This window comes from Copadichromis virginalis, linkage group LG7 (assembly GCF_057382275.1).
Source record: "Copadichromis virginalis isolate Kocher_CV1m ecotype Utaka linkage group LG7, C_Virginalis_male_GT1.1, whole genome shotgun sequence".
Classification (NCBI taxonomy): domain Eukaryota; kingdom Metazoa; phylum Chordata; class Actinopteri; order Cichliformes; family Cichlidae; genus Copadichromis; species Copadichromis virginalis.
Genome location: NC_140624.1, coordinates 16,266,735 through 16,287,878, shown reverse-complemented (window position 1 = coordinate 16,287,878; position 21,144 = coordinate 16,266,735). Strand labels below are relative to the sequence as shown.

At 41.8% G+C, this 21,144-nt stretch overlaps 1 protein-coding gene across 1 annotated transcript; it reads right to left on the bottom strand.

Moving 5' to 3' along the window:
- Positions 1 to 485: 485 nt before the first annotated feature.
- Positions 486 to 20,436, bottom strand: alx4b (ALX homeobox 4b). The gene is made up of 4 exons (XM_085462167.1): positions 20,094 to 20,436; positions 9,897 to 10,210; positions 1,617 to 1,745; positions 486 to 1,291 (listed from the first exon to the last, which is right to left on the bottom strand). The coding sequence occupies exons 1-4, from the start codon at positions 20,434 to 20,436 to the stop codon at positions 971 to 973; spliced, it is 1,107 nt and encodes a 368-aa protein (XP_085318293.1). The 3' UTR covers positions 486 to 970.
- Between the last annotated feature and the right edge of the window lie 708 nt (positions 20,437 to 21,144).

Here is a 21,144-nt window from a genome sequence, read left to right as displayed (position 1 = left end):
TTCATCCCTGCTGAACCCGCGTCTAGTGATGAAGCGATCACTTCTGTGTGTGTGCCGTATGTCCTCACCATGTAGACTGTGATGTACTGCAGCTTTCACAGGGCAGAAAGGCTCATTTTGATGCTAATTAACTGTGTCTATTCCTGCTGGTTGCTGATTAGAGCTGGCGTGGTAAGCTGGTGTTGAAGGTTGCTGCTGTGCATTCCTGTGCCAATGGAGACACCATTTCCTGTAACCTGAAGCCTGAGCCTATTAGTTGAACCTGTGGAGGGAACCCTGGGAGGGAAATGACAACTTCATTTGAAATTGCTGCCAATCCAAGCCCTGCCCTCCACCCAGACTCAATTGGCAGGCCATGTCTGCTCTCGCTCAGTTAGACTCTGTTCACTTACTCTGCCCTTCTCTGCAGGGAAATAAACTCCCAACAACATACTAGTGAAATGTACAGAAATGAACTGGTTTATGCAGTGGAACAGAATGGTGTGTGGTGGGATGGTCGGTATAAAAGATAGGATGAAGAAGGCAAATGATGTGAATCAAGATCTGCTCTTTAAATGACGATACCGTACTTGGCATTATAGGCTATAAGGCTATGAGGACATTAATAAAACCAGGTTTGGGTTTGCTGAATTTTACTGAAAACAGCGTCATGTTAAACGGTTTATTGGGGTGTAAACACCATAGTTGCATGAGACCTGAGAGATCAAGGAATCAAGAATGAACATCTAGGTGATATTCTCATCTAAGTCACACCTCTGCTTGTCTCTCACTTTCAGCATCTGCTGATTATCATAGACACAGTTGTCTTGGTTGCATCGGCAGCTGCGGTGGCCTCTGTTATCTCCACAGTCTCTCCCTGTTCATTTGACCTGTGTTATCATTAGTGCTCGCCTCCTCCCCCCATAGTGCTTGCTGACGGCTGCTCCGGGGCAGGGGCCTTATGGGGGCAGGTTGGGATCGGGCTGGAACATCATGTAGCCCAGGAGATGGCTGCACTGTGTTCCTTGGCCTTCATACGCAGCGCAGCTATGCTGGAGGACTTTCGATCTGGATCAACATTGAGATCATAGCCATTGATTCCCCCACCGATCCCAGCGCCCCCAAACAGACTGCCCATATGAGTCTGTCCCATGTGGCTGCTTCCTGGACTTGGTACACCCAGGAAGTCAGAGACGCCTCCAGGACCGTGAGGGTGAGGGGGCATGCAGGAGGGCATAGAGTCACAAGGCACGACACAACCGGGCACCGGAGATGCCCCGCTGCTGCTCCCTATCCATGAAGGGTTCTGGATCTGGAGAAGAAAAGGAGGAGATATTTTCATAATAACTGTTGTTTCAAATGAACACATGAAAAATATTAGTCCCGCCATAGTAATCAGAATCAGAATCAGAATACTTTATTCATCCCGAGGGAATAGTCACCTGCACAGAATTATTTTTGATTTGATTTGATTTTTTTGCCACATCAGCTGCTGTTAATAGTAGAAGCCCTCAAATTTAACACTTAGACCGAAGAAACGTTAAGAGAGAGCAAATTTCACACTTCCTAACTGCAATTCTGATATCTGCCATCAGGTGTATCTGTAATGTGCACACCACTGAGGACTGAACATTTACCTGTGCATAGTTCTCAGGTCGAGTGAGCAACGGCAGCTCGTAAGCTGTGGAGAAGTGCGTGCGGACCTGTTGCATCTGGCCAAAACGCTCTCTCTTCCTCCACTTGGCTCTGCGGTTCTGGAACCACACCTGCGAAGAAAACAGACTATCAGGAAAATACCTCTAACCAAATAGAGACCAAACACTATCAAACAGAAATGTGAATATCCTTCTTAAACGAGGCCATTAAAGCTCCTAAAAAGTACACAGAGTGCTTTAGTTTTTCCCACAGAAAACTGGGCCATCTTCTTGCTAAGAAAGACAAAGTAAAAGACCACATAAAATGAGGACAGTGAAGCAAATAAATTCTCCCGCACATGAAAGTCCGAGACCCGATTTTAAGACTTGACGTGTCTTTAAAGTGCCGTCCACACTGAGCTATTGATGTGAAAATGGTGAGTCTCCCCTGGTGCTGCATGTTTCAGCTCCTCCCTTTGATACACAGACGTCTGCCTCCCTTCAGGCTGCCCGCGTCGACAGATCCACATCTGGGCCTGTAGCCGTGCATAAATCACTCTGAGAAAGGTGTGCTCTCTCCCACATGTCAGCACAGTGGGATCCAGTGGGGAATCCTCTGTATAATCCATGGAACAAATGTTGAACTTTTGACCAGGACATATATATATATATATCACCTCCTACATCGTTCCCTCGCTCACCTGGAGACCGCTGGAAGCACTGTGAGAATCATGTTCTTTGATTTCTCCAGTGCCTTCAACACCATTCTTCCCTCGGTTCTAAAGGACAAGCTGGTGAACTCTGGAGTGGACCATCACCTCACTACCTGGATCCTGGACTACCTCACCGACCGACCACAGTATGTGAGGACTCAGGGCTGTGTGTCGGACAGGGTCGTCTGCAGTACGGGGGCCCCACAGGGAACGGTTCTGGCTCCGTTCCTCTTCACCATCTACACTGCAGACTTCTCCCACAATTCCACCCAGTGCTTCCTGCAGAAGTTCTCTGATGACTCTGCAATAGTCGGCCTCATCACTGATGGGGACGACAAGGAGTACAGAGGTCTGACCCAAGACTTTGTGGACTGGTGCCAGCTGAACTACCTCCAGATCAACGCCAGTAAAACCAAGGAACTGGTGGTAGACTTCCGCAGGCACAAGCATTCTCCACTGCAACCACTGAACATCCAAGGTATGGACATTGAGGCTGTGGACAGCTACAGGTACCTTGGTGTTCATCTGAACAATAGACTGGACTGGACTCATAACTCAGACGCCCTCTACAGGAAAGGGCAGAGCAGGCTGTACCTGCTGCGGAGACTCAGGTCGTTTGGAGTGGAGGGCCCACTCCTGAAGAAATTCTATGACTCTGTTGTGGCTTCTGCTATCTTTTATGGCGTGGTCTGCTGGGGCGGCAGCATCTCTGCTGGGGACAGGAAGAGACTGAACAGGGTGATCCGAAGGGCCAGCTCTGTTCTAGGATGCCCTCTGGACCCAGTGGAGGTGGTGAGTGACAGGAGAACGGCGGCTAAGCTGTCATCCCTGATGGACAACATCTCCCACCCCATGCAGCAGACTGTGACAGCACTGAGCAGCTCCTTCAGTGGGAGACTGCGGCACCCACGGTGTGGGACGGAGAGATTTCGCAGGTCTTTCCTCCCCACTGCTGTCAGACTCCATAATAAAGACTTTAATTGATCAAGCACACACATCCATACATATGCAATAATACTAAGTGCAATAATCCTTTCTGTCATCGTTGTATTTTTACTCAGTTGTATATAGTATTTGTATTTGTATTCTATTTTTATCTTATTGTATATTTATTTTATTTTATTCTACTGTATATAGTATTTTATTTTATTCTATTCTGTACAGTTGTGTACTGTATTTATTCTTATTGTATTCTAATTTTTGCCTCATAACTTTTGCACTGTCCACTTCCTGCTGTGACAAAACAAATTTCCCACGTGTGGGACTAATAAAGGTTATCTTATCTTATCTTATCTTATCTTATCTTATCTTATCTTATCTTATCTTATATACTGTATATATGAGCATAGAGTATATGTATGTGTGTATATTCATCATTAGCTTTACTGAGCATTGTTTGTAGCACATGAAATGACTACTGCTCTTCAGATTTGTAGACTTGCTACTTCTCAGAGGGTTGAGCTTTCGGGAACCTACTGACAGACCAAGTGCAGGCTGCTTAGTCCACTTCTCCATGACTGCAAAGTAGAAGATGGCTATGAAGGCTGAAGCCTAAAAGAACTCCCCAAGAACATTTCCCCCCTAAAATCTTAGTGTTAATTGATGTGATGCCTAATACACTGTAGAAATTCATGATGTTCTACATACTGGAAGACAAATCTCATCACTTTTGCTCTTCCAAAGGTTTCTTCCTTATCTAGGGTTACACGATATTGATGAGTGTGGATAAAAATAAGGAAAAATAGATACTAGATATTGATTACACACATACAACTACCTGGTAAAATAATTAATGTTTTAATAAATGAAGAATTCATTTGTTCTAATAACAAACAATGAAAATAATATTAAGTTGCAAACTTAGTACTATTCTGTTTTATGTAGCCCAGTTGTGTGTCCTATTGTTTTGGGAACTAAAATGAAAAGAAGATGATTAGCAAATAAAACAGTACTTTGCAAAAGTACTGTTTTATTTGGCATAGGCATGAACACATTTATTCTTCAACACAACCCGAACTCTCTCAGGCAAACTTGCGTGTAGTTTCTTTAAGCGGTCTGTGGGAATAGTTCTTCAGGCTTCTTGAAGGACATTTAAAGGTCTTTTTTGGGTGTTAGCGGTCTTTTGTTCTATTCTCTGTGAAGATTTTGAGGTCTGGGCTCTGGGGAAGCCATTACATAAGCAGTAGTGTTCTACAGTGTATTTTTTTTCTATCCAGGTATAGTTTTACTGCATTGTCAGTATGTTTGTGATCATTGTGATGTTGAAGCTGCTGCCAATGAGATGCTTTCCAGACGATATTGCATCAAAATCTCACTGGGTCCTTGACACCATGGGCTGAAATGCAGCTCCAAGCCATGACAGAGCCTCCATTGTATTGTACAGGAGGCTGCACTACCTCTCTCTTCACTTTCTCCGTACATATCGACAACCAGAAATATAAAATCTACCTTCATCACTCCAGAAGAGCTGTTGTCACTGATTTTCAGTCCAGTTCTTGTGTAATGTGGCATACCTCTGCCTTTTCTCCCTGTTTCTCTACCTTCAGAATGACTTCTTGACAGCCACCCCTCCACTCAGGCAATTTCTGATGTGGTTCCAGTAAAACAGTAGATGGACGGATCTCACATGTCCTGTGTCAGGTATTTGCTGGATTTCCCCCCCTATTTTTTAAGGACCTGACCTTTTGATAGACTTGCCACTTCTTCTGCCATGGTGTGTTATCTTTGGCATTTTTTGTAGATTCAATAAAATAAATATGAACAAATGATGCGCTTTTGTAACAGTTGGCTAGTAAAAAAGTGCCTAAAGATAAAATTTAAAAGTGATTCTTTACTAAGATGCGTTTTACATACAACACTGGTTCCCTTGAGTTCCCTTGAGTCCCCATATCCCTTGAGTTAGATGCTTTTTTTATATTTGAGTGATGCATAAGTCACTGTTAGCTGGGTTAACAAACAAGAAAAAACATTCATCTAAAAATGGTCAGTTAGAAAGATTGGACTGAAAATGAGAGAGAAAAAAGAGCCAATGTCCAAACAAAACCTTAGACCATTTTAAAAACTTCTGAGAAAGTCTGGCGCCTTGGAAGCAAAATATAAGGAAATAAAGGGTAGTCCAAGACTTTTATACAGTACTGTATGTTTCAAAATAGTCAACAGATACAGATTAAACCATACAGATTATCACAGCAACTGCATCTTTCGTTAAACTTTTTTTCTGTAGAATTTTCTCACATCTCCTTGCGAGAGAATAGAAAAAGCAGAGGGGGTTACTGGGAGTCTCCACATGTTTATCTGTATCTATTTGTTGGTTGTTTGAATCTTATCCTCCCTGGAGAGAAGGGGGAAACTTCTTCAAAGAGAAAAGAGAGGGCAGCCTCGGTTTGACACAAGGGTTAGGACTTGGATTGTTGGGCTGATTCCCAGCCCAATCAGCTTGTGGTTTTCACAGTCCCTGACATGCAATTTCCCTTCAGTCATCCCCTTCAAATCCCCACTCTTGTCTCTGGCCATTTCTCTCAGTCAACAATAAAGTTTGGTGGCAGAATTGAGCACTGTCGTACAAATGCATATTTGCAAAATGCTGATTTTCTTATAGTAAGGACTTGACTTTAAACATATGAGATAAGACCACCTATAAGCACCCTAACCTGCAAACTCATCGTCTCATTTTTTTAGATGCATTGACCTCCTAGCAAAGTCAAAGTGAATAACATATCCATATGTCTGTATTTTTGCAAGAAACTGACGTAAAGAAGTCTCGTCTGACTCCGACATTCTTTGGGTCAGCTGGTGAGATTAGAGAACAGCTCACCCTTACTGAGTGGTAAGCTGATATGTGAGGTTGTGACTGAACCCCAATGTCAAGGTGAGGGGTTGGAGCCCTTTGAATTATATCATATGTTTGGAAGTAGGTTTGTGGGTCTATTTTATACTCCTCCTGAGGATTTGGGATCTATTATTGTTTAAGATTTGTCATGCCTTTCCTTTGGTGGCTCTTTGGTTGCACAAGCTCATAATATCACAAGTTTCCAAATATAAGCCCCAACATGAAAACAGCAACATTAAGTTTCATTACAGCCTCAGTTCTACAAAGATATGTTACTAATGTGATTAATGTATTACCAGCTCAAGGACTCAATTTTCCTCCAGATATATGCAATTCTGGCAAAGTTTGAAAGATGGCGTATAAGTTTGTCCATTTACTAACTCGCCACAGGTAAACCACAAGGTCTTTATGATGTCCACGGTACCCTCATTTAGTTTTATAGTAAATGTAACAGTCTATTGATACAACAGTGATTGGTACAAGCCAGGTACATTGTAAACAGTTAATCACAATGTAAACTTACTTATATTCTAAAGCCATTTCAGACTCTTCAAGAATTTTTCAGGGCCCTGCACGAAAAATACGTGTTTCTTTCTCAGCAAACCTAAGTTTTTAATTTTAATTGTGATTTTGACAAATAGAGATGCCTCATTCAGTTTTCATACTGTGCTGGCACCACATGATATGTAGCTAGACTTCCTGGATTTTTATAATATTTAGATACATGCAGGACAAGAGCATCTACTGGATCAACCATCAGAGTCGTACTGCCCTTCCCTCCGTCTTTGTAAACTAGCCTTAATTTTTGGTTACCTGTATTATGAAAATAGTCACATTTCATTTAAATATTTATAAAACTCTTTGAGGAAATGTTGTCAGAATAGCAACAGAGCCTGATGAATGACCTTCTTGATTCTGGTCTTAGATTGTTATCAAAAATATTTAAAAATCGCATATTTCAAAGCTCTGCTGTCAGTCACCCAGCGCCGTTATTGTACTCCCACTCCTGTGTTGAAGCTCAGGCTCTTCTGTCCCTCGCCACCCCGCCCCCAACTCCGACCCCTCTCTCCATGTCTCTCTCCTCCCTCCGTTTTAAGTCAGTGAGGGGAAGTGGGGATATTGGAAAGTGAGATGGGAGAATGTTCAAACTGGAGCTTGTTTTCATTTCATGTTTAATTTCCTGATGCCTAAGCCCTCGGCTTTCCGCAGCTAACCCCTCTGACCTTTGAGAGGCGTGCAGACAAGAGCAGTGGACCAGGCGTGCACACACATACACACAGAATCACACACATTTGCATACCATGTTATACTCACATTTCAAAGTTGCTCTCCAAAAAATGCAGTATTTTAACCTGGACCCTCTCAAGCACTTACTGGAAGCTTTTTCATAAACAGTTTCTGAGCACATATATTTCCCTTGTCTTGGTTTCTGAGTGTGTAATGTTTCACAGAGAGTTTGCTCTACGTAGCTTTTCCTTTGAACGGCAGTAGGAACAAGACCCCTGCCAAATAGTTTGGCAGAGAGATAATTCGGGGAACATTGTGGAGTCAGATGTGTCCCTTGCTGCTCCATCTCTCATAGTCCCTGACTTATAAATTCATGCAGTTCTTGAGAAACTGGTCACTGCTGTCTTTGTGCAAGCAGTTTTCCAATTAACATAAATTGTCTTAATTGTTTGTCATGATGAACACCAGTGGTTAATAATATATAAAACCCAAAATGATGCTATTTACCAACTACACACACTCACGACTCCTGTTTATTTTATTTTAGCAGACATCTGCAAGGAAGGTGGCTCAGTGGTCTTGGAGCTCAAATAGCTTGGCGGTGATACAGTAATTGCTAAAGACGCTGACAGCGAAATGCAGCTTACAGAGCCATTAAAGAGCTTTATTTATGCTCCAGAGCCAGCAGGCAGAGAGAAAGGAAGAGGGAGAAAGGGAGGGCAGAGTCCACAACTCCAAAAGCAGCTTTGAAGTCCAGCCGTCTCACCTCATCTCTGTCATCTAGGACCACTGCAATTGATAGACTGCCTCAGCAGTCAATCACGTACAGCCTCCTCCTCAATAAAAAGTAGGCCGTATGGTGAAGTTCAAGTCACGAGACTCTGAGCTAATTGCTTCTAAAGAAAGTAATGGCACCAGAAGTCACAGATTGTGTTATTGGAAAGCTGCAGCCTGATTTTATGAAGACATTCAACATCAAAACTGAGGATGAAACCGTAGGACCTTGACACTAGCAATTTGGCAGAAAACATCTGTATTCTGGATTTCAATTGCTGTTGTTTTGCAGATGAAAAGGATTCTCGATAGCTTTCCGAGCATCGAGTGCCCCTTGGTATTCAACAATTGGATATCCCTGGACTTTGTCTCAATGTACCTTCAGTTGAAATTGTGGGGTTTAGTCTTGATTGCGTGCATATTTAGGGTTTTATTTTAGAAGTATGGGTCAAACCTCACAGTGACTCAACAGAGTCTACAGTGTGCCTGTCAGATGAAGACGTTAATTATATTCATCTGGGGCATAGATGGGTCTGTGTGAATGCAACATGAATGTACTTATTTTACTGTACCACCACAAGGACCAGGCCCGGTTCTCTGTCCCTGACTATGTCTCGGACTATGTGTGGAAATTGAAACTGGCATCTCAAAGTGTTTTTTATATCCATGCCAAAATAGCTTTGATGGTGTTCCATGTGTTTTCCCTCGTTGCCTCCAGAGCTGTGCAGCGAAGTAGTTTAAACATGGCGGTGTGGGGAGAAACCCTTGGCCTCTGACCCTTTCCAGAGTCTACACCGTGTAAGTGCTAAGAGCAGCGTATTCCCTAAGTCTCCTCCATCCCACTCTGATCTAAAACTGGCAGGCACAAAGACAGATGGAGAACAATAGGCTTTGCTGTCTAATGCTAGGAACAGTCTTTGTAACTCTCAGCCTTCCCTGTCAGTTCCCCCAATGATTATCAGCGTGCAAACAACTGTACTCATGGAAACTGTCTTAACAAGACAGAAGGACACCATCAGCTGCTTCAGCAAGTGCACGGAAATGACATATGTTTGTATTAAAGTCTCAAAGTTCTCCAGTGGACAGACAGTTGTTAATTTCCCACTCGCAATGCAACATTGTCTTTAACACGATCATGCTCATTCCTAAACCATATGTTTTATTACAGTGCCAATAGAATCAAAACACCTAATGTTTGTTTGTTTGTTTTTCCCTGAACCATGACTCTGAGTGGGGGGGTATGCATGTGACCCAGTCTGTCTGACATCTCTATGCTGGTGTTGTTCTTACATCATCATAATTATGTTTGTCCAAAAGTGCAACTAACCAATCACACTGTTGTGATGTTGCTTTGGACTGTCGAGGAAAACGAAAAGAAATGATTTTGTTCATATAAAAGTCTCTTCTGGGACAAGCATTACAACTGTTTTTATTAATTAATGTATACAATATAATAAATATATTATCAAGTTGCTAGTGATAGTTTTGGTCAGCTGCAATCTTGATCCTGGATCAACATTTTTGTGATTGATATAGGAACAACAACAACACGGGGATATGTCATAAAGTAGATTAATTGTGTATTACAGTAATTTGTTTCGATGACATAAATAAAATCTGGTGATATTTTGATTAGATGACAGAGATTCATTTTCTCTTATAAATAAAGGACTTCTTAGCTTATGTCAATGCAGAAAGGTGCTTTTCAAGCGTAACCCTCTGTTTTGACTTCATCCTCACCTGTACACGGGCCTCTGTCAGGTCTGTCCTGAGTGCCAGCTGCTCACGGGCATATACATCAGGGTAGTGTGTCTTCTGGAAAACCTTCTCCAGCTCCTCCAGCTGGTAGCTGGTGAACGTAGTGCGATTGCGCCTCTTCTTGCCTTTGTTGCTCTCGGCCTCGCTTTTTTCCAGTGGGCTAGAAAGGTCCGACCCCGGGCGCTCGCTCTGCCCCTTCACTCCAGTGTCCTTTAGGTTCAGGTAGCTGCTTTCCATCCCAGGAGGGTCGACGCTCTGGGGCAACTCAGACTCTGTCAGGCTGCTGCTGTCCTTTCCTGTATTTTGGAGATAAGAAAAGTAAAGAAGAGGTCAAAACGTTTATTTTTAACAGTTTGTTCTTTTAAAGGGGCACCACACAAATTTTATACGTTCTTTTTTAGTTCAAAATGCTCTCAAGCACTAAATCGCTCAAGTACTCCTTCTGTGGCTTCCTGTTACTGCTCAAAACTTTAATGTGGAATTTAAAATGTGAAAATACAAGCGTTTGGGTGAAGCATTAAAAGATGAAGGTAATACTTTATAACTATACCCACAACTAAAGGTGTAATTCCCCTGTAATTAAATGGAATCTCAGTGTATTTTTATTTAAACTACAGTGTCATTATATTTATATATAAATACTTAAAGGTAGGTACCTTGCCTTTTAATTACAAGAGAAGGACAATTAAATAATACAAAATTATGAACCATGATGCTCACCATCATTAGGACTTTTAAATAACAATGTAGAAATATAAAGATATAAAAAGACAAGATTAAGTAACTCCATAATGCAACCCAAAAAGTGCAAAGTTTTAACGATATTTACGTAGTTCTTAAAATTACTCACACACGACAGTATAATTATTTCTTTTTTCCTGTAAAAACCTAACTTGTTACCCCCTTTCTTTCTAGAGTACCAACCTTTAAGTATTTGTATGTAAATATAATTGCCTTGTAAGTTTAAATGAAATGTGCTGAAATTCCATTTGATTAAATATCAATTACACCCTTGGTCGCTGTTCGTATTATAAGGTGTTAACAACTTAGAAAACATTCTCAAAATTGACTAAAGTGTGGCTTTACTGTGAAATCAGTTCATTTGTGTAATAATAAACAGACAGTTATCTTTCTGACCATCTCACAGATGAATAAAAACCGCCATGTGTTCTCAGTAATAGTCCCACGTTTACAGTTAGAACATTCATTAGAGCAACGTGTCTTTAAAATGTGGCTGAATGATCACATTCAAGCCACCAAGAGTGTCTGCTCATCGTCACATTACAGCATCCCCGCCAAATGACATTTACTTTAAGCACACATCATCTCTGTGATGTTTTATTTTAAGGTTCAAAGGCCTCGTCTGTGTGCAGCAGGAAAGAAAGTTTGAAAGATATGTCACGACGCATTGGTGTGACCTGCGACACAACCCTCGAGCCCTTCTCCCCTCACATCTCTCAATCACGCCACCTGAAATCCGAGCCACACAAAATCCTGTGCGTCTCGGGCCGTGTGTATGGCGGGCCTTGTGTATGGGGGCAACCACGCTTACCCCACGGCCTTCCCCCTGAGATGTAAACAACATTGTGTTTGTCACCTTCAATTTTCAGTGCATCCATTTTGTTACAGACCTTGCTCTGTTCCTGTCAGCACATGCTGGCTTTTTGTTTCCTTTTAAGAGATGAAGAAAGCTGTCCCTTCTCCTTCAATAAACAAACAGCCGTGTGAATAAATAAGCAGAAGGGCTCTGGTTGCAGGCCAGTGAGAACAGTGTGCTCGGTCAGCCTCTGTTTGCCTTTCCTGCAAATGGGCATGGAGAGTGCCCTGTCCTAACTGTATTGGTCTGAAACCAGCGCATAATGGTCTCCTCCATATAAACAGACTTGTGAGTGTTGTGCAACACCACCATTACTTTAATCCAACAGAATTTTTCTCAGAGTTAGGAAGTGCCAAATGATTGAAAGTTATGGGCTTGTATGCATGCATTTGCTTTTGTTATGTTGCATTTTTCTTCTGAGTAACGTCAGTAATCGCTGTGTGTCATTCTTAGAAAGTTACCTCACTGAAAGAGTTGACACCTTTTGACACACAGTGAGTCACAGAGTCTTGTTTTTTAGTGGTTAACAAGATGACTGAATATTTTTAGGGTGATGAAGTTAGGCGGTGGTTGTCTGCAACAAGCATGTTTGTTTTCATGGATTAGTACGCTTTGGGCTTGTGTGTCCCACAATGAGATGTCAATAGTCATCCCCTCAGAACTGCTGCAGCCCTTCCCTGCTTTCTGGCTCAGACCTACATGGGCTGAAACACTAATGGAACAACACAGCGTTGCCCAACTGGAGTTCATGTCCTCATACAGCAGTGGCCTACCTGTCAGATCTTTTTACAGTCTCCATGCAGGCCTATATTCTGACATTACCAACCCCTGAGCTGGCCTCGTATCCTCGAGCTACGTACAGTCATTTTATTCTGCCTCTGGGCAGGAGCATGGCTCTAGTGTTAGTAAAGTAAGACAGGTCAACTCCAGGTTCCTGTCTGGCATTTGCATCTGTGAGAGAAAATCCAGTTATGCCCCTGAGCAAGGGGCACATATCCTGTGAGACTGCAGCTGCACACAGATGAGGAGATGGGAAAAGGGTAGGATGGAGTGTGGGAGGTACTCCAATTTGTCAGTGCAATTAAAAAAATGATTTAACATTTTGTTAAATACACATATTTCTTTTCTTATCCAGACATTGGATCCACTGATCAATGCCAATCCCATAACCGTAACTAAATGTGAGGCTACCGTGAGCAGCCTGCTAAAGGCATAAGGACTGGAAAGATGAGGTAAATTGCTTGCCTGTCACTAAAAAATTCCACCAGGAAGTAACATATATATAACATATAGTCATGTAAAAGAGGAAAACTAAGTACACCCCATGATTCAGTAGCTTGTAGAACCACCTTCACCCGCAATAACTTGAAATAATTGTGTTCTGTATGACTTTACCAAATGTCTCACATCATTGTGGAGGAATCTTGGCCCACTCTTCTTTATAAGGTTGCTTCATTTTACTGAGGTTTGCTGGCCTTGAGGTTTGTAGCAAGAACTTAAGGTCTCTTTGGTTTCTGGAGCATTTCAATTACGTTGAGGTCGGGCTTATACTGGGCCATTGTAACACCTTTATTCTTTTCTTTTTCACTCATTTTGCTTTAGATCTGCTGCTGTGCTTAGGATCATTGTCTGTTTGCATACCCCAGTTTTGCCCAACTTATAGCTTTTGGACAGATGGTCTCACATTTGACTCTAGAATACTTTTGTATACAAAGGAGTTCACTGGTCGACTCAGTGATCCTAGGTGCCCAGGTCCTGTAGCTGCCAAACAAGCCCAAATCATCAACCCCCCACCACCATGCTTGACAATTGGTATGAGGTGTTTGTGTGGATCTGCTGCATTTTCTTTTCACCAAACGTGGCACTGTGCATTATAGCCAGACATCTCCACTTTGGCCTCCTCTGCTTAAAGGTCACTAAGTTCTCGTGGTTTGTTTAGATACAACTGTGCAAACCTAAGCCGTACTGCCATTTTTTAAATTTTTCTTTTAGAGAGAAGAGTAACTTTCCAAACAAGCCATACTTATTCTGTCTTTTTCTAATTGTACTGCCTTGAACTTTAACATCTAACATGCTCAGTGAGGACTGTAGAGTTTGAAATGTCGCTCTTGTCTCTGACCTTGGAGTGGATTTTCTGGGACAGTAATGATAACATTGTGTTAACACACATCTGAATGCTCCAAACCAGCAAAGTGCTAAAACTTCTACTTTTAGAGAGGTGGTCACATTTGCTAATGATCAATTATTCAAATGCATTTGATTAGCAGTGCCTGGCTCCTACTTACCCTCTTAATTCCCATGGAAGCAGTAAGGGTGAACTTAATTTGTCACAGGACTGTGTCTGGTAAAAACTTTGTCATTTTCAGTTCTTTGTGCATAGATCCAAAAAACATGCCCTTTAACAGAAACATTGTAGGGTATGACAATCAAAGAATCCTGAATAGAAATATATAGGGGAATTTGCCAAAGATACTACCAAAGAGGGGCTTTGTCCTGCCCTTGCATCCAAAGAGCCATCCTGAGCTACGTGCTTTATATCAGCTGAACCCAGAAACATATATTTCAATCCAGTTTTATTGCACTGATGCACACACACATTTAACTTTCATGACCCTTTCAGTTGTGTGGTGGCATGCTGTGTCTCATATCCCATTTTCAGCACTCTGATGGGATAACCGAGTGACAGTGATTGTGTCAGCACTCAGGACTGGGTTGTAAATTCATCCATAATGTGGTAAAACTTTGCTCAAGCGTGGTGGAAGTATAATGTTAAAGGGGAACATTTTTTTGAGGCAAAGTCACTCATCTAAACAGATTTCATCAGATCTGAGTGGTGTGTTTTTATGCCCCTTACACTGTTTAAACTGTGGTTATGAGTCTCTCTCCATTCATTTAGGTTGGGATTTGATGTTGTTATACTGCAGTATATTGCACTGGAAATCCCATAAAGCAGTATTGACTATTTGCAATCATTTGCCTCAAGATTCCTTAACTTTGTTTGTTGTTCTTTCGTTGTTCTTTGGCGATTTTGCAGGAGAAATTGAGACTGTTGCGAGTCAGTTTTGATCACCTGGCTGTATTTTGCTCTTCCTGAAATCTATTTATAGATGTATTTTGGGCTTAACTAGTTACTAGTCTACAGTTAGTTAACTGGCTACAGCATACATCCCTATAAGTGTTAATAACTGTCTCATCCATCAGATCCAAGAAGAGACTTAATCAGGGATTTTCCCACGCTGAACTCTCCCTTTAAGTCTCTGAGCTTAACCCAGTCTTTTACCACCATATTTTACACTGGAATCTGCAATAATCAACATCTTTTGTCTGTCTAGTATGCCAAACTCATCCCTTTTCTCTCTGTCACGCTAACCACACAGAATCCTTTCCCACAAGCATCTTTCAGTTTTCCCGCATGCTGAGCTGTCTCTTCTGCACGCTGCTCCGGAGAACACAGCCATCACACACTGCTTTCTTTTGGGAGCCAAGATTCCACTGCGCTGGCTCCAAATTTTTTTGGCATTCACAGGAATGTGTTTTTGACAGTTGTTCTAGTTTGAGCATTCAGCAACGTATATGTGAACGCACCATCTGCGCAATGTGCCAGTTTCTCTGTGACAAGCTGCAGACCTCTTCATTTAGCCGAGGTCAGATGTTTACTAGGGTCAGCAATTTAATCACTGCTGAAAACAGAGAGAAAACATCAAAGTGTAATTTAACTGGTTGTAAAGCAACAGGGCACCCTCTCGGTTTTTATGGAACGGGACAGGGAGGGTCAAGTGAAGCCAAATAAAAGAAACACTATAAATTAGTAACCTGGGGAAGGGTTAATGACCAAACACTAAATAGGGAAGGGAATGCTTTTAAACAAAGTGCTCTGAAATGTTCTCTCAAAGCATTCGGAGCTGACAGCAGCACTCCACCAAATAAAGTCAAATATTCCTTCAGGTTTGGTTGTCAACAGGTGACTATTAATTTACAGTTAATGTCGGCTCGCAGACATGCTTCGGCCCGGATTATTTTTTTTCTGCACCGCGCTCTAAGACCTGATGTTGACTGTTGTTTCCTCAGTGGAAGGGAGGCTCCCAGATGTTCCTGAGGAGAGATCGATGCCAGCGGCTCATGCAAGAATGCAGATTCCCTGGGAAACAGAAAAGGTCTTTCTGTTAAACCTCACTGCTGTCATATTACCTTGGGCTGGGTCGCTCACTGTCTCATATCAAAATGCGCAAAAAATAGTTGTGGGGTTAAGGTCGTTTGAGGGGAAACTAGTGGAAGAAGAACACAAGTGTCTTTCTTAAACGTGGAGAATCTTGAGAAAAACATTCACGTGTTTGAACTGTATATAAACTGCATATTAAGCATTAAGATAAATAACATTTGCCACTCTTGGCAAATGTTATTTATTGGCAATGTAATGTGGCAATGCTGCAACATTACAATTAGGTTGGTCATTACAAAATCCCTCTCTTCTAGTAGATCACAGTGGCAAGCAAATTCTTGCCATTCCCATGTCTCTTTTTGATCACACTACAGTCCTGCGCGGCCATATGTTCGCATTGTTCAACAACCCTGCAGAGGTTAGATTAGAGTCGGATTTAACTGATGAAAGTAGTAAAGGTGAAGCCACAGAGCCAGACTCAGCACAACAGGCCCCACAGTGTGTGCCAGCTGGCCCGAGTCAGTCGCTTTATTTTTGGTATGTGTGTTACCTTCGCCTGCAAGAGGGATGACTGAATGTTTAAGCATAAAAGCAGCAAAACACAGCAGAAAGAGTGAATGCAGGAACAGATACAAGCAGGAACTTGACATTGAGAAAAACAACACCCCACAGTACAAGATCTCGGGTTGCCAAAGCTATATGGATGTATATTTCTTTTCATGGCGGGCCAGTTGCTGCTCCTTTGCGTCCCGAGTCACACATTTATATGAGCCACTGCTTCCAAGCATTCACTCATTACGTATTCGAATTTATTCTGGTTCGCAGAAGCATGCTGGTACGATCACAGGTGTCACTCTGGCGCTCGCGTTTTTGCTAAAATCAACACAATGTGTTAGTCATCAGCACATGTGTATCCTGTGACATCACTTCCCCAAGCCTTTTAATGCGTACTTAGAATACTGTATTTTGACAGGACGCTTTTAAAGAGCTGCCAGGACTTTTTGAGCTTGTGTTTTGGTTTTCATATGCTGAGAAAATGTTTTACATATCACAGGATGCTCAATGTCCCACTGAGGAGGAGGAGGGGTTGTTTAAAAGTACAAAGATTGACAATTGTTGTACTTTCGGAGTGTATAATTTGCTTTGGTTATTTTGTGAAGAGGCGAAAAGGATATGAGCCTTTAGCCCGAGTTGTACTAGTATTACCACAATACTAGTGTCTCTCTGATTGCCACCTTTAAGCCTTACTTTCATTTTATAAATACTGAGTGAGAATACTCTAATGATTGCTTTATGTTCATGAAACAATATGATCTCCTCTCTGAAGCGAGCAGCCCCTATCAAAGGCAAAAAACTGAAATTAATTAAAATTAAACAGTGAGTTCAATAAAGTGCTGTGCACGTAAACAGTCGTTCCCACACATGTGCCGCTTTCCTGGAAACCCTCTCATTTCTCTCGAGTCTCTCAAATCATTACCCAATCTCCATGTCTGTTTCTGACTCCTTGCTTATTTGTACAAGGTATTGTTGAGACAGGGTTATGTAAACCAGTCCCACTTTGTCATCTTGGGGACTCTCTGTAGCTTCGGAGATCTGATGTTTGGGGAGTATGAATAATAACTATAGGATCCAGTAATGCACATCTGCCTTGCATTAATGCGGCCCTCTCCTGCGGCGCTGACCTGCATTCCTCAGCTCTCGATCAGCTCCAGGGATTTTTATTTCATTCATCGCCATGTGAGCAGGTAGTCGGCTCCATCCCTGTCTTCACTGCAGGACAGTCTACCTGATTAACGTAGGCTTAGAATGAACAGTCCCACCGATCGGAGCCACTACTGTGCACGGCTGCATGTTGATTCATGCTTGCTGAGTCAGGGTTGTTTTCTGCTTTTTCTACACACGTGGTTTATGAGACAACGTTGTATTATTAATAAACAAGATTTAAGAGTATATCCACACCACCTGAACCTGGATGTTATTTTTTAATAAAGTAAAATAAAATTTAAAAAAAGCTTGAAATATTTTGATTAATATTTAAATTGGATTTTAAAATATTTCTTAGATTTCTATAACTTTACAATTTTCTCAGATGAATTGTACTGAGCTGCACTGAAATCATGTGAATGTAAAGGTGTTTCAGGGGTTTTGGATCTCCTAAATCAAAGGTGTAAATTTAAAAGAAGAAATGTGGATATTATGGAGCAGTTATTAAATACATTCCACGATAATATAAAATTCCAGTTCTTTGCACTTTATGTATATTTAAAAAATGGCAGTTTTAATACATATCTAAAAGAGATGGCCTAGCTGGTTGCCTCTCTTTTGGGTGTTTTGATGTATGAAAACAATTTCATGTAAAATCTTCAGAATGACATAGAGATTTGCCATAAACAGCTTTAGAGCCGTAGCTGAAGTTACCACATTCAAAATTCCCTTTGGGGACAAGACAGTTTTGTCATCATGATGGAGATAAAGCATCAGTATTGAGCAATATATCTCCCATTGAGGACCACACATAACAGCACAACCCTGTTGACGCCTGAGGCTTTGGCAAGTCCCCAAAGTATCCTCCCCAGAGCCACGATGCCTTCATCTGGCTGCAACATTTTCAATATTAACATTGCACAGCTCTCCTCAAGGGAGGCAATGTTGCATTTAATGATGGTGTTTAAATGATTCTGTCAATGCACTTGCCAAGTCGATTTAGTTCAGTGCAGGGGTGCTGAAAATGTTGGAGGCAGAAAAGGTGACAGTTCAGACTAAAGTGAAGAGTGACACCATTTTTTTTTTTCTCAGAACAAAAAAGAACACTTTGCACTTTGTGGCTGTGTGATGGTGGTTATACAAAAATGTATACTGCCGGTCTCCTCCTCGCAGATCACGCAGAGCAGAATTAGACCAAAGCACTTTTATTCATTATGTGTAATGAGCAGTTTTTAGATCTCAAATTTTGGAACTTTTCTGAACTTCAGTGAGAACTGCATTAGATGCATTTAGGATGGATTGCTGCAAAGGACTCGATTCACTTAGTTTTAGCTGTGATCCCAACAGATGTTTTCGTCTATATCACTGTGGTAAACATCTGGAATTGACGCCAACCGGTCTGCCTCAGTGTTCACCAAAATCTGATTTTTGATGTAGAATATTATAGAGATATGACATAAAAATATTTAAGATTACTGTCTGTTACTTTTTTCACCCTATTGCCCTTTTGACCTTTTGTTACTCGGAATAATTTGAATCGGATTCATCGGCTTAATAAAGTTGTCTGTTTTGATTTTAATAAAAGCAGAACCTTTTCTTTTGCCGACCTTAAGCGTGGCTCCAGAATTGTCGATTGTCGCAAAACTGTAAAGCTTTCATTATAAACGCTATTTAAATGCATTTGGTACGAAGTTGACTACACGGACAATTAAGGGACATAAACTAAGCATTGCTTTTGGCTTATAAACCTCCATCAAATGGATTAATTAATATTAACAAAGACACCTGAAAAAAGAAGAATTTGCCCTTTTGTGTTTACTCTCACAGAATAAGCAGGACTTGCTGGAAAGAAAATTATAGGCCCTGCACATCCAAAAAATTCTCCAAAAATTAGGCCTTATGTTTCATAGGCTGTAAGGCTGAGGGTTCCGCGTAACGCAGACAGGTCTCAAAGTGCCCCAAATAATAATAATAACAGCAATATTCCACGAGTTGAGTTTATTTGTCAGCGATCAAGATAATTTATTGTTGACGATAACATGCTGCAGTTGTAGTTGAGTGAGAATAGTCACAGCGGTGCTGCGGGCTCGCCAGTCCAGCGATGCAGTGACAGACACAGGAAACAAAATTCTGCGTTAGTGCTTTTATTTTGTAGCGTCAGTGCGCAAAAAACGGACAAAAAGTCGATTTAAAGGCACAAAAATACCAAACTGCCTTTGGTCAAAGCGCCTCATTAAATCAAAATAAAACCCAGAGGTTTGATGCATTAATTATAAGTCACCTTGCAGATGTACAAGTACCTAAAATCCTTTAATCTCACTAGACTTGTAAAAAAAAAAAAATCAGCCTACTTCTAATATTTACTTTTTCTGCAATTATCCGGATTTAAGGGCTTTAATGTGAAGGTTATATTCCTGAGTCAGAACCAGTTATGCTCAAAGAAAATAGGTCTGTTTTTCAAAATGTGTTTTCTTTTCATACCTCGGCTTCTCCAGTCAGGCTGATGGGTTCAACAAACGAACTTATGGCACACTAATGCGCACACTTTCTCCTCCTCTCTGCTCTACTTTGACAGCTTATTTTCACACCGTGTGTTAGACAATACTATAAATTGCACTTATTGCTTGCAAATGTCCGGTCCTGCCTCGCATTTCCGTTAAATTTCTGGCCAACACATATATTCCCTGCAGAAATCGCACTTTGTCTTGTGCGCACTCACCATAGCAGGAGATGAGCGTCCCGTTGTGTGTGCTGTCCGGGTGCAGCTTGCTGCCTTCCGGGGGAGTTTTGCAGGTCGGTCGCTGCATGAAGAGCTGGTATTTGTTGAAGGTGCCCTCCTCAGCGCCATCCAGTGACTGGCAGTCCGGCTGGAAAGGACTCCTGGACTTCTCTCCGTAAGCCTGCCCTTTACCCGGAATGAACGCGGGACTGTATTTTGTTTCAGTGGTTGGGAAAGTCCTGAAAGGGTTCGCTTGGTGATCTCTACTTTGCGCAGTAGATGTACTATAATATGAATCCATCGATGTCATATCGCAGTATGAGACGCACGTATCTGCGTTCATACCTAAAAAGATATATTTTTAAAAAAATCCACACGGTTCTTGTTTCCCTCCCCTTCTACAGACAGCAGATATTCTCCCAAATTTCTCTCGCACTGACAGGCTCACACTGCCGCGCTCATGCACACACACTCTCACACTGGCGCATCTGGGACTGGTTAAAAAATGAATCAGATGTTTTCCAGAGACTGCAGACTGAACAAATGCTAAAAGCCCCCTGAAGGTTTGTCGGGGTAAAGAGAAATGCCTTCCTCAAGCTGATGCCGCCTCAGTAGCCTACAGTGGATCAGACACACGCACACGCAGCACTCCGACCTTCAGGCTCGACGCACGTCTGAAGTAGGGCCCACACCGAGCTTCAACCTCCGCTATTATGCAGCCAGTAGAAATGGGAGGTCAAGCTCAGAAGGGGGACAGTTTTTTTTGTAAACACGCGGGAGATACAACACATGACATTAATGCAATTAGGGGATGAATATGACCGCTTTGATTCCCGTTGTTGCATGGCGTAGGACCTTAACCTCCTACTTAGAGAAAAAAATTATATATTTTTATTAACCTTTAAAGGACTCTTCCCTTCCTTTCCGGGGAAGCCAGATGCTTATTAAATGACATTTGTGGAAACATTTGTGTTCCAAATATGTGGGGGAAAAGAGAGAAAACAGCACAAGTGTAAATGGATCAAGCCGGAAATTCGAGCAGCAACAGCTC